Source organism: Stigmatopora argus, chromosome 3 (genome assembly GCF_051989625.1).
Source record: "Stigmatopora argus isolate UIUO_Sarg chromosome 3, RoL_Sarg_1.0, whole genome shotgun sequence".
Lineage (NCBI taxonomy): Eukaryota > Metazoa > Chordata > Actinopteri > Syngnathiformes > Syngnathidae > Stigmatopora > Stigmatopora argus.
Window position 1 is genome coordinate 19,223,944 of NC_135389.1, and position 18,225 is coordinate 19,242,168.

The 18,225-nt window shown below is 40.2% G+C and overlaps 1 protein-coding gene across 1 annotated transcript in view; it reads right to left on the reverse strand.

The window, feature by feature from the left end:
* LOC144070905 (RNA polymerase II elongation factor ELL) overlaps positions 1–18,225 on the reverse strand; it is a 36,937-nt gene that overhangs the window by 3,385 nt on the left and 15,327 nt on the right. Inside the window, exons 3-11 of the mRNA XM_077595416.1 lie at positions 12,302–12,423; positions 11,316–11,470; positions 7,554–7,795; positions 7,009–7,133; positions 4,700–4,817; positions 3,372–3,771; positions 2,263–2,314; positions 1,177–1,348; positions 1,037–1,081 (exon numbers count right to left, since the gene is read on the reverse strand). Of these exons, the coding sequence (XP_077451542.1) occupies positions 1,037–1,081; positions 1,177–1,348; positions 2,263–2,314; positions 3,372–3,771; positions 4,700–4,817; positions 7,009–7,133; positions 7,554–7,795; positions 11,316–11,470; positions 12,302–12,423 (1,431 nt within the window). The remainder of the gene's footprint in view (positions 1–1,036; positions 1,082–1,176; positions 1,349–2,262; positions 2,315–3,371; positions 3,772–4,699; positions 4,818–7,008; positions 7,134–7,553; positions 7,796–11,315; positions 11,471–12,301; positions 12,424–18,225) is intronic.

Below are 18,225 nucleotides of genomic sequence, written 5' to 3' on the forward strand. Positions count from 1 at the left end.
AAAAAAATATATATATATAAAAATTGGGATTTTATTTTGTGCGCTCCATATGATTTGCTGTGTGCAGAGAAGACGAGAGTAGTGCGCAATTGCGCACGCGCGCAGCTTAGAGGGAACATTGGTGGTGTTACTGTAGATACAGAGTCTTGGAAGGGTGAGGGAAACCACTTTGTTGGAAGAAAATTTAGATTTTGCCCACACAGAAAAGTGAGGGCAGGCAGCATTTGGTGGAGGGAATTAAAAGCGTTTTAAAATAGCGGTTGTGTTAGCATGACATTTTCTGACTTAAAAGGAGGAGAAAAAGTCTGATAGAAAAAGTTTAGTGGTGAAGTTTATTTTTTGTTTGGGACATTTTTAATGTTGACTGCCGTTTGACCTGAGTTGAACTTTTTTGAAATTATTTTTTAATTCTGTAAATTATCTTGAGGCGATTTTTCAAAATGGGAATAACTTGGCATTTGTGCAAGTGTGTTGACTTTTAATTTTCACTCTTACTAGTGTAAGTAAATTCTAGGGAACAAAAGTGAAAACCTCCAAAATGGGAAATTGGTCGAAAATGTTATTGTTTTTATTTTTTGATCATTAAAACCAGATATTTTCTCATCCTAATCAACATCAGTTGGCTCAAAAAACAGCTAGAAAGAAATATTTAAAAGGCAAATTGGTTTCATTAATAAGACTTTTTCTCCTGACTGCTTGAAAGTCACAATTCAATTTTAGACTTTTCATAAACTACACAAAACATTTTACTTAACTCTTGGTATAACATGACCTCATTTAAATGTTTAAATTGCAGAGCTAAACCTCCTATAGTAAATGTAAATGGATAATTTCCTATGGCCACAGAAAGAAAGAAAAATGTTAGGAAACATCGCCCCCTTGTGGTTTGTGAAAGGTTCATTATTAGCAATTGCAAATGCCAGAAAACTGGAATGACAATACAGATTGCGGTTGGCTAATTAGTTGGAATGTTTGGACACTCGTTAAAAGTTGTGACGCAGATTTAAGCTACCGATGTTGTGTAAATAATACATACCTTCTTATACTTGCGGTACTTTTGTAGTATTTGCTCCTCCATTAACTGCAAAATATATTAAGAAAGTGAATAGTGGCGCTGGTAGGGATGTGTTTTCACAAGAACTGGAGCCGGATTGAACCGGTGGGTTCCGGCAGTACCTTGTACTCTTGTGTTCCCGGTGAGAGCGTGTTGATCTTTGAGCCTAACTGAACAAACATCTCCGTGATGGCCCCGATGCGGTCGTGAAGAGCTCTGTATTCGTCGTACTCTGAACAGAAGTCGTTTTTGTATTGCTCGCGTTGTTCCAGTGCTGTAATTGAGCTGTATTTCCTGGAAGAAGAAAAAAAAAAGGGAAAGTAAAACATACCTTTCAATTGCTCCCCTTATTAATGATTGCAGTTATTAAGCGATTAAAAACGTGGCACATATTTATACACAATTTATTTACTTACTCTTTTATTATCTATTTATTTATGTCTAAAATGTATTTTACTGTGTCTGTATTCTCACCCTCTTGCTACTGTGACAATGAAATTTCCCGAATACGGGATAAATAAAGTTATCTAATCTAATCTAATATTTACTCACATAGGGCGCACAGTAGACGGGGTGCCCAATCAGTGTGCACTAAGTTCAAGATTCTGTAGATGTCGCTGTATGACGCTGACAGCTTGACTGTGTGGGTACATTGCTTGCTGACGCGCTATATTTATATAGTAAAAAAGTGTATATGATGCTTAAAGCTTAACAATATTAGCAGTCGACGATGACGTTGACCGAGACGATCCCAATTAGAGCCAAAATGGGTAAAACGAAATCGGTTTCAATTAAAAACGTACTTAAAAAAAATAATTTTCCCGTACAAAAGTTGTTGTATGACGTACACAATTTGAAATGATCAAAAAACGTATAAAATAGGGGAAAACGTATAAGTTGAGAGGTATGGTATAAGTATGAAGAAGCTGCTTTTCACGAAAAATCCAATAGGTGGCGCCGTAGGCTAGTGGTGTCAGGACTATTGCAGTGTGATGAGTTGAACAGATGGGTAAAAATGTAGACCAGTTTTGTCTTCAGAACTATTTTCTGGGACGATTGGCCAAGGCTGTTTCATCGCGCCGTGATTTGATTGGAGCGCTGTGAGAGCGAGGCCAACTAACGACAGCTGATATTGATATCAATTCGTGGAAACAGTGGGTCGACCTGATTGCTAGGATAAGAGGAAAATCCAAGTGTTGAAAACTCACAATAAATAGTCCGGCAAGTCTTCTTTTGTGCTTCTGACGGGTGTTTTCTCCCCTGAGAAGAAAGCACACGGTGGAGCCGTTAGAGCAAGGGTGTCAGACTCGGGTTGGTCCGCGGGCCGCTTTAACGTCAACTTGATTTCACGTGGGCCGGACCATTTTAGATAAAATATTTAGATTATTTTTTTTAATAAATGGATTAAAAGAACTGGATTAAAAGCCCTGAATATTCCGTTTTTTTATAGATCTAAAAAAATGTTTATTTTAGCTTTTTTTAATATATATATTTAGATTTTACAACATTATTTTTGAACTAAAAACAGAAAAAATTGATTAAAAAATTACAATTATTGATTTAAAAGGGGGGAAATCAGGAAATGTAATATACATCTCTACTCTTCATTTTAATTTGATCCTAAAACAAAAAGTCAGCACTCATGATTTGCTTTCTTGGGCCACACAAAATGATGCGGCGGGCCAGATTTGGCCCCCGGGCCGCCACTTTGACACATGTGATCTATGCAATGGTGTCAGACTTGGGTTGGTTCGCGGGCCGCATTAACGTCAACTCGATTTTTTTATAAATTGATTAAAAGCCCTGAATATTCAGTTTTTTATAGATCTAAAACAATGTTTATTTTAGGTTTTTGAAATATATTTTTAGATTTTACAAAATGATTTTTGAACTAAAAACAGAAAAAAATGGATTAAAAAATACAATTATTGATTTAAAAGGGGGAAAATCAGGAAATGTAATATACATCTCTACTCTTCATTTGAATTTGATCCTAAAAGAGAAAGTCGGCACTCATGATTTACTTTCCCGGGCCACACAAAATGATGCGGCGGGCCAGATTTGGCCCCTGGGCCACCACTTTGTGCATTAGGCCATTGCGCTAAGTCAAACGTCACAGAAAAGCCAGATAGGATCGTTTTTCGCAGCTTCCGATTGAGGAAACACGATCCGTCCGTGACGTCAGGAGCCGCGAGTCGGAGGCAACGCCGCCCGCTGGCTCGCTGGACCGTAGGTCACGCAGCTGTTTCGTGGTCAATCATCAACAGAATGGCGACCGGGGACTTGTTAAGACGCCTCACGAACATGAAAATATTACCTTGGTTCTTCTTGGAGTCCGGGCTGGTTTCCATCCACTCCGGTTTTAAGCGCTCCCGTTCTTTCTCTTTGTGCCGTTTGGGTTTTTTCTTTTTGTGTTGACCGTTGGGCAGTTGTTGGTCAGTGCAAAGCGTCCCGTCCATGTGCGAGGCCTTGGGGGTTAGTGCCTTGGAAGCCGGCTCCGTCCGTTCCGCTTTGGGAGTCGTCCTCGACGATACGCTCAGTTTGTGCGGCGAGTGCAGACCGTTGGGACACGGCGGGAGAGGGTTAGGGTTGCTTTTGTCGCCGTTGTGGGCGCCGTAGTCTCCATGGGACGGAGACTGCCGGGGGACGCAGTGGTCTGTTAGTCTCTGTTTTTTGGGGGTGTGACAGTGGGATTGGTCCAAAGCCAAAGAACGTTTCTGCGGAGAGGAACGGTACAATTTGGATATTTGCGGAAACATCGAGACTTATACTCCGATGCGACTTATATGTTTTTTCCTTCTTAATTATGCATTTTTTGGCGGGTGCAACTTATACTCAGGTGCGACTTATACTCAGGTGCGACTTATAGTTGAGAAATACGGTAATTAAAACAAACGCCAAGTGGCTAGAAACAAATCTTTATAAGGAAAATTGGTTTTATTAATGAGACTTTTTCTTCTGTCTGCTTGAAAGTCACAATTCAATTTCAGACTTTTCATAAATTACACAAAACATTTTACTTAACTTTCGGTATAACAAGACCTCTCTTAAATGGTTAAATTGCAGAGCTAAACTTCTTATAGTAAATATAAATGGATAATTTGCTATGGCCTATGGACTAATACTCCAGTGCGACTTATATGTTTTTTCCTTCTTAATTATGCATTTTTTGGGGGGTGCGACTTATACTCAGGTGCGACTTATAGTTGAGAAATACGGTAATTAAAACAAACGCCAAGTGTGATGATGCAAATACGCTAGGCTACTTGGGAGAAATTAGCTCAAATCATTTTTGTGTGTCTGAAGGTTTTTTTTAGTTTTTGTTGCTATCGGATGGCCTTATTTCTTACACACTGTTCCGTCAAAAAAGTATTATAATTAGGGCTGTCATTTGTATAGAATGATGGCAAAAACATTTATACCCTATCAGCAAGATATTTTGTTTGATTGCATGTTTTGTATTGTAAATGTATTTCATTTTCAACTGCACAATCGCAGATACGAAACACTTTTAAAGTCCTCATTTAATTCTAATAACGTATTTGAGTTGAATGTAGTCAGTTTAAGGTCGTTGTTGAGATCACCTTATTGAAACTGCGAATTGCCCTAAAAAACAGATGGAATCCAAAGTATTTAAACAATTACCGCAGAGAGTGTCTTTGCAGGACTGAGTTGGGAGGGAGAATCTCCGGGCGTTTTGTGGGATGATTGGTTGCTTTGGGGACTTTTCAACTGGTTAGTAGTGTGGAGTGGTTGAAGCTTCCTGTAGACAAGAAGAAGAAAAACACAAATCCATCACTTGAATGCTCGCAACTAAACAGGAAGATGCACAATAATTCATTTAAACAAGATTCTTGACAAACGTGGTGCTTAGGTCTGTGTACTTTTTCGTATTTCACTAATAATTATGGAAAAGGAAAAACGAAAAGTACCCGTATTTCACCGTTGAATTGCCCGACATAGGCTAATTTTGAATTTAGAAGAAGAAAAAAACGACAGATGCGGAATGTCATTTGTCTGGCGCCATTCGTGATGCGTCCCAGGCGATGAGATGGGCAAAACGAGAGCGCACAGCCCGAACACAGCTCATCGAGCTTAACAATAGAAGCAGATGTTTGAACCCCTGCAGGGCCGAACCACTGCTTCCTTTAATCTGCTCCTTACAGTTCCCACCGCATAAAAACGCCCCCGGCAACAAGTCATTTAATCGTCCTGTTCTTGTGCATGAACTACCAAAAATGATTTGCTAGAGTATTTGCATTATCACACTTTTGTATTTTTTTGGAGTTTGATTTAATTACCGTATTTTCTGGACTATAAGTCGCACCTGAGTATAAGTCGCACCTGAGTATAAGTCGCACCAGCCAAGAAATGCATAATTAAGAAGTAAAAAACAAAATAAGTCGCACTGGAGTATAAATCGCATATTTGAGGGAAATGTATTTGATAAAATCAACACCAAAAACATGTCATCTTGAAAGGGCAATTTAAAATAAAAATAAAATAGAGAACAACAGGCTAAGTGTACGGTATACTAACATTACATGACCGACATGCCTACTCAGTTGTTTTATAAATTATGTTTTACTTTTAGAAATTATCAACATATGCAAAGAGTGCCCTCTTGCGGTTTAGTGTGAAAATAACATGTGAAATGATATAACAGTGTGTTAATAATTTCACACATAAATCGCACCAAAGTAGTAGTCTATAAAACTATGAGAAAAATGCGATTTATAATCTGGAAAATGCGGTATTTCAATTGTATTGGTTTTTTTTCTGTTCTTTGCAGGGGTTAAAAAAAAGTGCGTGTTTGTGTGTGTGGTGGCGTGGTGTAATTATCCTGAAAGCTTTGGAAGCACATGGCACACATGTTTACTGGCAGGCACATGAAGGGGAAAAAAAAGTATACCCTGTAAAGCTCAGGCTGGCTGCCCTCACTCAGCCTTCTATGCTAATGCCATTTGGCAAACAAGTACAAGGGCTATTTTCTTCCACTTTGATGTGTCTATTAGGAGATTCATCAGCGGAGAGACGGAGTCATTTAGATGCTCCCCCTTTCTGCAAGATCACAGCACCCCTTCCGTGGCCTTTTCCTATCAATGCTATTACTGTCAAAATGGATTCCGTCGTCCGTGTTTTCAACTGCAATGACTCGCAAAGGTCAAATAGAACCGAGATGAGAGTAAATCTTTTTTTACATTTTTAATTTTTTTTTATGAAGTAACCTCACAACCTTGACTATGATCATTATTCCATTTGTTTTGGAGGCCCGAGTTGACTACGTTTCTATCGTGTTTTAAGTGGTCAAGAAGAATGTATACAGAAACATTCCAAGCAATTTTGGTTTAACACTCTAAATAGGTTCAACCTTAGCAATGCAAGTTAAACTCCTTAAAAGCGATGAGAGGGGGAAAACAAATAAAAAAATACATACTATAATACTTAGAGGGCTAAGCAGCCAAATTCAAAGCATCACCATAATTGGTGAAGTGGACACTCCCTCTTTTGTATTAAAATGTCTCTCGTCATTTAACCAAGTAACCTGAAAATTTGAGTTACATAGCTTAACGCGTTGTCAAATAATTGCGAGACTATTTGCATGACCTATGTGACCTTTGACCTCATTACCCCAAGACTTAATTGCCTCCTCAATTTCCTTTCCAGCAAGTTTGATAATACTCCCTTTCTTGTTCTTGTGTTATCTCCAACACAAACACAAATCAAAAAGTCATAACACATAATTCTGTAGGTTTTTACATACTCAGACAGGAAATTATTACGCAAATCACAATTTGGGTTGTGCGGACCACATTTCTATATTAAATGTCAATATCGAGGCCTATATAACCTCAAATGTAATGTACACATCCATGTATATATTTTTCAAAAAATGAATTAAGGCACTTTAAAATAAGCAGAGTCCTTTAAAAACGTGTACCCCCAAAGCCCACCTGATCAGAAGCCTGTGGATGAGTTGCTTCTCCTCCTCCAGATAACCGGGCCAGTCTCTCTGGACATGTCTGTAAAGCTCATCCTTCAGGGAATAGCTATTGTCTTTCAGGCTTAGCTTGCCAACCTGAGACAAACAAACAACACTTCCTGGTATTAATAAAACAAAAGAAGACATTTTGTCTGGATGTCTGGAAAGCAAGAGCAACCACGCCTGCCTGTGTTGGTTGTTTTGCTGCCAAAAAAACCCCGCGGATATAAATCTAACCACTATTTCATTCCTGGAAATACTTAGAAGTTAGCTTAAGACACCCCACCTCTCACATGTCAGAATACAATCTTTCCTCAAGAAATGTTAATTTGACCACAGGGGTAATGAGACACTGTTTTTCGTGCGATGATTGCAACGTTGTAAACACGGCACAGCAGCGCTTAAAATAGACAAAACAGACTCGTTGTTGTCAATTACTTGAAGTTATTTTACGTCAATAGCACTTGCAAAGTTGCTTCTCGTAGCTTGACTACTCGAGTTTGACGTCTGCCTCACCTCATCCAGCACCGAGGTCAGGTCAGCCTTGTCCTTGGGACCGGCTCGTTCTCTCTCCAACCACAGCAGCAGCTCGGGTTTCCTGTAATGTTTTAAGGCCAGGAGATGGATGATGCGGTCCCTCAAGGGCCGTTGTGCCACAGGGCTGGGAACCAGGCTCCTCTTATTGCTGGGGGAGTGCTTGTTGCTGCTATCTGAGCCCGAAACTAGACCCTGCTTCCTCTGGACCTTCACGCACTTACCTGAGATCAAAACAAAGGCACGCACAGTCAAGTCTCAATAGATCATTTGCGAAACTTGAGTCTGTTTGGTCTGCGATAGGTGGTCCTGAATGTATTACAGAACCGCAAGTGCGGTAAGAACTGATCAAGAGACAATCCTTGACTGACAGTTTTCTGCGGATCTTTTCAGGCATGTAGCTTTAAGGCAAGGGTGTCAGACTCGGGTTGGTTCGCGGGCCGCGTTAACGTCAACTCGATTTCATGTGGGCCGGACCATTTTAGATATATTTACATTTTTTATTAATGGATTAAAAGAACTGGATTAAAAGCCCTGAATATTCAGTTTTTTATAGATCTAAAACAATGTTTATTTTAGCTTTTTTTAAATATATTTTTAGATTTTACAAAATGATTTTTGAACTAAAAACAGAGAAAAAAATGGATTAAAAAATTACAATTATTGATTTAAAAGGGGGAAAATCAGGAAATTTAATATACATCTATACTCTTCATTTTAATTTGATCCTAAAACAGAAAGTCGGCACTCATCATTTACTTTCCCGGGCCACACAAAATGATACGGCGGGCCAGATTTGGCCCACGGGCCGCCACTTTGACACATGCGCTCTAAAGCAAGGGTGTCAGACTCGGGTTGGTTCGCGGGTCCCTTTAACGTCAACTTGATTTCATGTGGGCCGTACCATTTTAGATATAATATTTAGATTTTTTTGTGTGCTTTAAGGTATGGCTGCATTATACTCCAGTTTTTTTTTAACTAGGTCTACAATGTCTTCTGTGTCTTGCGTCTGTTTTGCTACTGCAACCAAGAAATTTCCCAAATACGGGATGAAATACAGTTAAGTCTAATCTAATACGTAGCACGTTCTTTGCCATCTCAAAAATCCGCTTGAGAACAGGCATTGAAAGCAAGTCTTGCTAGAACAGGGTCAGAGTAGCAGAAGTCCACCGCTGGGTAAATAGAGAGCATGGAAAGTTAAAGCGAGCAAACAGAGGGCCTTTCTTCCTCTTACGCCACTAATTCAGCTGGACCCGGCCTGTCACTGCTTATAGATATCTACGGTCCATAATCTCATTACAACTTTAAGCCATACTTTGGAGGTTGCTATAGGTCGTAGAGCCAACGGTACAATCGAAAGGACCGCTTGGTCCAGGGTTTTCCAGACTGTAAAAAATGTTTTTGGTTTGTGTTGACTCATGATTCAATCAAATGGTCTTTAATTGGAATGTTTGAAACCAGACTGCTAAAACAAACTGTTTCTAAATTTCAAACTAGTTATTTTCTTAAATTTGGTTAAGATTCCATCAGGCGTTTTTCATGTCGCATAACTGGAAGGTTCATTTATGGTTCCTCCCAAGATATGAAAACTACCGTCAGCCATAGGCCAGCTTCTGCAGCTGTTTGCAGAAGGGGGAAAAATGTCGTTTTGACCTTAAGGCTTTCTACGAGATAAATACTAGCACTGAACTCTTTCTAGGGGAAGTGACTACAATATTTTTCCTAAAAAAACGTCCTGCCGTCCACATACATAGCCATCAGATATTAGGTCAACTAGGCCACAATTTTAACATTAGGGGGACCTTCATGACCCAAAATGTATACGTATGTGGACAGCAGGACTCAATTTTAACAGTTTTTTTCCTTATTTTTTGGACAATTGAAATTCTAAATTGATAAAATGTTAATAATCTTTTTTTTTTAAATGAATGAACACCAACAACATGGTGGACAACATTCAAAATCCCCCACCCACACAGTATTACTGGGTCCTTTATAAACCTGGCGGGCTTATCAACACTTTATTTCTTATCTATTTATGGGCTTTTCTACGATCAATTTTCTCAAAATAGGCATGTCCAATCTCCATAAACCAGGGAAAAGGACTATAAATGCTAATTTTTCATTGCGATGACTCGATGCCAACCCTCTCAGTCAAAATAGATTGGGCGCCTAGCGCCGTTAATGTGGTAAATGAGTATCAATTGCATCGCTAATATTCGCATATTTAGTAAACATAGCTGGTATTTCCATAACAATGTACAATACATTGTTATGTAAATACTAGCTTTTAATACCAATCATTCGTTACTTTTTTTAATCAACGTTTGCCTTTATAAACGTGTCAACAGCAAGCATCTGATGTGTCACTGCATTAAAGACATACAATGATGTCTTTATGTGGACATATAAGTGCCAACTCGGATGTCTCACTCCTGCAAAAAAGCATTTGATTTCATGCACAGGAAGAGCTTCCAACAGCTTGCTTGTAACGCAATTAGCCGACATTGTGCTAGAGGCACGCTCCACGCAGCATGTCGTCATTTATTATATATTACGCTTTTCAGCTAAAAGGATGATCTCTGTTTCACTTCTCCGATTCTCTCCAGTTAATTACTGCCTCTTCTTGGAAGATATTTGCAAGTTCCAAATATTTCATCAGGCGGATTAAATCTGGGTGACTTCAATGACATTTTTCACCAATTTTCCATCAGTGGGTGACTCGGCGGGAGTTACGCTAAAGCGCGTTTGACGATCTGTTCAAAATTCAAGCAGCAATCTGCAAATTTTTTATCATCTAGGTGATAGGTTCTAACCATGTGGTAATTACTATTTGCACGACGGAATACTTGGAAACATTAGTTGGATTTAAAAGCATTTCTAGAAATATTCACTTTATATGACCCCTTATTTTATAGTACTATTTTCCATTAGGTATGTGAGAACTGGACGCCATCTTTGTAGCGTTGTCTAAAAATTAGAATTGTTCCGATCACATATTTTAGAGTTCGAGTCAAGGTCAACTAATTTGGAGGTTTTGACGATAAAAAGAATCGTTACAAAACTCTATTTTTTTGCCATCTAAAAATGACATGTTCGGGGTCGATTTTCCGATGACGTGATTGGCTCGGTGACACCCCAAACGGCTTAAATTAATATTTTTGTTGCTCATAGGCCTTTATTCGTTTACTAGCATTGACAGCTAACGCTGTTGCGTTTATTTGGGCCGGAAGATCTAGCATATTCAGTGTTCATGTTTCACTGCCACTATCGGGGATTGACATCCAATGGGGGATTGGACGTCTATCGTGGCCAATTACAGACAATGAGTTGATATTTCAAAATAAAAATGAATACATTTTTAAAACCCGATTTTTTTTTTTTTACTCTTCAGACCCTTTTCACTCAATCCCAATCTTTTTCACTCAATCCCGATCCTTTTCATCCATTTCCGATCTTTTTCACTCAATTTCCGATCTTTTTCACTCAATGCCGATCTTTTTCACTCAATCCCGATCCTTTTCACTCATTTCCGATCCTTTTCACTCAATTCCAATCTTTTTCACTCAATCCCGATCCTTTTCACTCATTTCCGATCTTTTTCACTCAATTTCCGATCTTTTTCACTCAATTCCGATCTTTTTCACTCACAACCGATCTTTGAAAAAAAAAGAAGACTGGTTTTGGTCCGATTTGCGATCACGTGATAGGTCGGGGACCTCCTTCCGAAAAAGCAAGACTTACTGGGTCCCGGTTTGATCTCGATAGCAGAACGACTCCAGATGTCTTTCTCCACTTGGGACATGCGCTCCCGGGTCGCCTGATAGGAATCATCTGTGGCGCAAACTGTGATCTTGTCCTGGATGCTGCCTTGGCCTTCCAGCTGGTCTTTGCCTTCTCTGTCATAAAGCGGAAAAATGTATACATTGACACATATATGTGGTGAAGTCAACTCAAAATTTTAGGTTAACTGGACTTCCGTTTCCATGTCATCCAATTTTTTTCCACATAGTTTGTTTTTGTCAAACAGAGGCTTAAAATAAACTACCGTATTTTCACGACTGTAAGGCACACATAAAAGCCTTACATTTTTTCCAAAATAGACAGGGCGCCTTATAATCCAGTGCGCTTTATCTATGGACCAATACTAAAATTGTTATCACGATAAAATAAAATAAATCAGTCGATAGGGTACACCATTCTCTACAGCTCTCACAACTACGGCAAGCAGCCCCCAACATGGAAGACAGCGTTGGAATAGTTACGCTAGCTACTATTTGTGAATGGATTGTGGCCGCCTGGACGAACGTATAAAACTCAGCGTTTTCGATGTCTAATTTGGAGAATTGTTCAATTCGGACACAGAGAATGAGGACTTTGATGGATTTGTGGGTGATGATGAAGCGAGTACATTGTAAAATGGCTAAATAAAGTACAACCCAACTCAGTTTTGCTTCTGTTGCCTTTTTAAAAACGTGTTTTTAGTGTGTGGGTGTAGCGTGTATGTTTAAGCTGGTGTATGTTTTGCCCTGCCTGGCTGCGTCTATAAAAACGGTGCGTCCTTTGTGTGTGTAAAATACAGAAATAGCACTCGTTACTGACACCGCGGCTAAAAATACGATGCGCCGTAAAGTCGTGAAAATACGGTACATGCAATAATTAAAACTGTTTGTGTTGTGTGTTTCAGTTAGAAAAGAACCTGCAGACTACTTTGGACTGGGATTGCTTACCCTGAAACAAACTGATGAATGCAGTCAAAGCTGGACTGAGGTTTCTCTTTGCTGTCGCAGGACAGGTAGAAAGAGAAGACCCGGAATCCATCGGGTGAGTCCGAAGTCGGGATCTTGATGTACTGTGTGACAAAAAGAATGTTATTCAAAAAAAAAAAATAGCTCTGCGATGGTAAAACATTTGATGTTTTTCTGCTGCTTTAATTTTCCAGTGTGGTCGTACCCCAAAGTCTTCAGAACACGCTGGCATGGCCATTTTGTTTTGAAATAAGTGCACTTGATCAATCCCAGATGTAGCCTGCTCTTATTCAAAGTCATTCGAGTGCGGAAAAACACTGGATTAACTCCTCTAATTTATTTGTCCTCGTCCTGAGTCGTTAGCTGTCGCTTTTTCACGCTCGCTAAATCATCTGTAATCCTACCGTCGCCGTAAAACCTCCCAGGTCAAGGTTGCTGACCTGTTGCCATTAACGCCAAGAGCCTGCCTGAAAGGAACCAAAACCAAACAACACCAGACATTTTTTTAAAGCTTGTCTCATATTCTGTCCACGTTTCCATGACAACAAACAAGCCAGCCCGGCGCAAGATATCTATCATAGGGATATTACATAAAATGACCCCGAAACCTACTTCCTGTAAAAGAAAAGTTCAACTGAGAAAAAGCCATTACCCAACAGGTAATCTGTCTTTTACAAGACGGCGTGCTACGCTGCCCGCGGTCGTCTTGTCGCCTCCAAACGAAGCATATTTGTTGATAGAATGCCCCACATTCTGAAAACCCCTGATAATTATCATCCATCTTTTATACGCCAGTGTGAAATTGGGCTAAGCGATGTAGTGGTCTAGTCCCCTTTTTTCCCCCCCACCTCCTTCTTTGTCGCATCCCCTTTTGAATGCTTGATGTCACAGCCAAAACCACCTGAGGGCGTTTTTATTTTTTTATTTTTTTTAACCGCTGACTCAAGGATAACAAATGTCAGGCCGCCTGCGTGGCGATCGCTCGTAAGTGATTGATTATAAGCTGACCGGCTCAGGGCTTCGTGCCCCTGGCAGATGTGGCGGCCGGACTATGTGGCTGTCACAAATGCCCAGTCATGCAGCAAAGCCATAAGCATTTTTTTGGGGGGGCCAACCAATGAGCGACTCCCACTGCCGGCCCCCCTCCTCTTGTGAAACCCAACGCATGCCATTCACCCAACCCCCACTACCCTCCACTTCACCAGCATGGCCCAGCCATGTCAACACAAAACTCAAAAAGCAAGGCGGCGGACACCGGAGACACACAGCTGACCATTAATTCTGACCTATTTCCGTTCCGCCGCGTATGTCCGCGCTGGGATTCGGGCTAATTAAGAGCCATTAACGCACCCAAATGCACAGAAGCAAGAGACGGACGGGATTTGTCCTCGGGACACGGCGCTCCCCCGAGAGACGGCGCTATTACGAGCAACAAGTCGCAAGATGGCAAAATCCCCAATGGGTCCCCGGCATGGCAATAGCGCCACCAAGTCAAACCCCGGCCATACCACCCCCCCACCCGCCCGCAACGGTTCCACGCACCCCCACATCCATCTCTAGGCCACCGTGCACACTTCACATTCTCATTCTAATCGATGTCACTCAGGTCAGACAGTTTAGAGGTCGCCCCCGTTTTATTCACAGCTTTCCTCTCAAGCTTCATAACCATATGTCATTTAACCCATAAGTCCCCAGTGGCAAAGTCCTGAAGGAGAACGCCAATGTCTTTTATATTTGGATCACAACTTTAACCCTTTTCTGCATATCCAGGGTTCGCTCCAACACCAAAAACATGTTTTCGTGGAAATCGAGGAGTTCTTTCCCCTTTTCACCTTTATATTTATTACATTTATTTTTAGATGTAATTGGCAGCCCGGCGGCGCAAGTGGTTAGCACGTCGGCCTCACAGTGGGGGGGACCTGGGTTCAAATCCAGGTCGGTCCACCTGTGTGGAGTTTGCATGTGCGTGGGTTTTCTCCGAGTACTCCGGATTCCTCCCACATTCCAAAAACATGCATGGTAGGCTGATTGGAGACTCTAAATCACGTGTGTCAAAGTAGCGGCCCGGGGGCCAAATCTGGCCCGCCGCATCATTTTGTGTGGCCCGGGAAAGTAAATCATGAGTGCCGACTTTCTGTTCTAGGATCAAATTAAAATGGAGAGTATAGATGTATATTAAATTTCCAGATTTTCCCCCTTTTAAATCAATAATTGTAATTTTTTAATCCATTTTTTCTGTTTTTAGTTCAAAAATAATTTTGTAAAATCTGAATATATATATAAAAAAGCTCAATTAAACATTGTTTTAGATCGTATAAAAAACTGAATATTCAGGGCTTTAATCCAGTTAAAAATATAAATTAAAAAATATCTAAATATTATATCTAAAATGGTCCGGCCCACATGAAATCGAGTTGACGTTAAAGCGGCCCGCAAACAACCCGAGTCTGACACCCCTACTCTAAATTGTCTCTAAGTATAGTGTAGTTCTTTTATGAATTGCAAATTTTGTTTCATTCATAAAAATATATCAAATTTCATGTAAAAGATATGATATGGGGCTAATGAATGCCCTAAAACTGGTTAAGCACAAGAATACAACAAATCAGATTCGAATCCGATCTCTTCATGAAAAAAAATTCCCAAATGCCTCTTGAATTTGATTACAAATGCTGTGTGTAGCGTTCCACTGGGTGACATTTTCTATCACTGTGGGATATGTTAGATGGTAAGTTACATAAGCCCAACGAGTAAGTTACGTAAGCACCCTGCTGGACTCTGAACAATTATAAGGTTGAATGTCACAGCTTTGAAGCCGAGAAGTCCTCAAGTGTTTCTTCACCTGCCAAAATAACAATTGAACACTATTTCACGTCAGATGTGGGCCCAAAAAATTGAACAGGTTCCATCTTTATTTGGGAATAATCTGTCTAAATGAGAATCTACAAGTAAGAGTGGACTTGAAATGATACCAGCAATGTTGTCATTTGGTCATTCCAGGACATTACCGTGTTGTGCTGACACAAATCTGTGAACTTTACAACTTCCTCATCTTTAAGCCACTTTTGAAGCATACAATTATCATGGCTCATTTACCCAAAGTGGCCTTTTTGATCAGGCCACCCGCCCCGATGAAACACTTGTCGATTTCTGATGCGTTTAGAAGTCATGAAAATCTGCAGATTTGCCTTCCTAAAGACACACTTGTGCAAGATTCAAGTTTTTCTTCTTTTCTTTTTTTTTAAAGTTGCAAAGGTCACACAAGAGGACGGAATTCAACTTCTCCTCAGATGCCCTTTGGCTTTTGGTAAGTACCTTCCACCACGTGACTCCAATTCTGAAATGCATCTATTCCTGTAATGTCAACAACGTATAATAGATCAACTAAAGGCTCATAAAAACAACATCACAAAAACCACAAGGTTTTAGGAAATCAATCTATTTTCCACCGCATCTTTATCACCAGGAACAATTTGAATGTGAGCCAAATGTGAGCTTTCAGTAAACAGGTATTATCAGACTGAATCCAAATACCGTATTTTCACGACTATAAGGCGCACATAAAAGTCTTAAATTTTCTCCAAAATAGACAGGGCGCCTTATAATCCAGTGCGCTTTATATATGGACCAATACTAAAATTGTTATCACGATAAAATAAATCAGTCGATAGGGTACACCGACTCTACTATTTTCCCGTAGACAAAGTACTGCGCAGTGACTGCTGGGATATGTAGTAGTTCTTTTGTCAATACACCCAATGGATTGTGGCCTGTATACATCGACATCAATACAGCTTGACGAAGCATGGAAAGCACCGTTGGAAAAGTTACACTAGCTACCAGCTAGCTACTATTTGCGAATGGATTGTGGCCGCCTGGACGAACGTATAAAACTCAGCGTTTTCGATGACTAATTAGGACAATTGTTTAATTCGGACACAGAAAATGAGGACTTTGAGGGATTTGTGGGTGATGATGATGTGAGTAAGTTGTAAAATAGCTAAATAAAGTACAACCGAACTCAGTTTTGCTTCCGTTGCCTTTTTAAAAACGTGTTTTTAGCGTGTGGGTGTAGCGTGCAAGAACTATATATCCCAGCAGTCACTGCGCACCGGAAACCAGAAAAAGAGTCTGGGGCTGCTTCCGGTAGCCAGCGCTATTGCGGTTAGATATTCATATATAATATATAGGCGTCTAAAAAAACGGTGCGTCCTTTGTGTGTTTAAAATACAGAAATAGCACTCGTTACTGACACTACGGCTAAAAATACGATGCGCCATATAGTCGTGAAAATACGGTACCCAACAAGCGCACTTACGTATATTAACGACCAAATTCTAGCGGTCTACTGTTGCTAGCAAAGCCTAAAAGGATCAAATCTAATCTAATCTAAAATCTAATGGACAACGGACATTCATTTCACTGGCAAACGAGCTGATTTGAGTCATGAAAATGTGCAAAACAGACATATTTGTCCGGCCCTGTACGAGGAAAAGAATTCATTAAACGGCTTATTCTCCGCTGTGTCCTAATTACAAGTGTGCAAATTTAATCTGATGATTAATTGCTTAGAGAAAGGCTTAATGGGGTATTAGCAACATCAGAGTATATTATGAACACGAAGCAATTTCATATAATTGAGCGGCACGGGCACGTGTCGCAAAGCCAGCGACTGTTGAGCTTGTTTGTCAAGTTTGGCCGTTGGTTCGAGAAGGGGGGATGGGGGTGGGGGGCATCAGGATGGCCACACTACCATGGTGTCAGTGCCCCCCCGGGGTCCCCCTTCTCGCAAGGAGGCGGATACACTAACTGCCTCTGTGGTCCCGTCCCGACCCGACCCGGCCACATCTGCTCCTCCGGGCACGCTCTGTGTTTAGAGATGTCAAATACTTTCAAGCCGTTGTAAGGTGTGAACTGGACTGGAACTGAAATTCTCGGTAGGGGAGAAGGGGGGCGGTCTCAGCATTTGACGAGGACAAAGGGCACCGTCGTTAATGTTTTTTTTTTAAAGATATTTTTTATATACGTGTCTTTAACTCGCTGGCTGCCATCGGCTGTGCTGGCCGTCCAATCAAGTGGCTCCGTAATGAGTTTATCGCTAGTTGCAGCTCAGAAGATGAATGAATGAATATATACCATAATAGCGCCACCAAGGTTTTTAGCCTTTTTTAGTCCGGGTGGGCCATTAAAAGCTCAGGGTTTTAAGAATTTTAATTTGCGGTCAATTATTTAGTGGTTTGGGCTTTAGAGGATTAATAATCAACAGTCTTTAAGGTCAAAATAATTACAGTAATCCCTCGAATATCGCAGTTAATGTAGACTAGACATAGTCGCGATAATTGAAAATCGTAAAGTAGGGTTACCCCTATTATATCTACCTTTTTTCTTTTTCAATGCTGAGTCCTAGTAGCAAGAGTGGCTTCGGCTTACGAGTTTCAACGTGGATTTTCACATTTTTGTGAACTTTACAAATAATAATAATTAATAGCAGAAAAAATTTGCAAAGAAGTAAATTCGCGGTATTGAAGTCGCGATAATCGAGGGAATACTGTATAATTGTTCATTAATACGGGCTGACCCTTATTAAACAAATTAAACTCAAACTTTAACTGCTCACTTTTGCCACTCACCCTAATTTTTTAAAATAATTAATAGCAGAAAAATTCACTTCTATGCGATAAGTGAAGTCTTGATAATCGAGGGAATACTGTATAATTGTTCATTAATATGGGCTGACCCTTATTAAATAAATTAAACTCTAACTCTAACTGCTCACTTTTGCCACTCACCCTAATTTAAAAAAATAATTAATAGCAGAAAAATTCACTTCTTTGCGATAAGTGAAGTCGCGATAATCGAGGGAAGACTGTACTAGCAAGTATTAATACATAATTAGGTTATCTTTA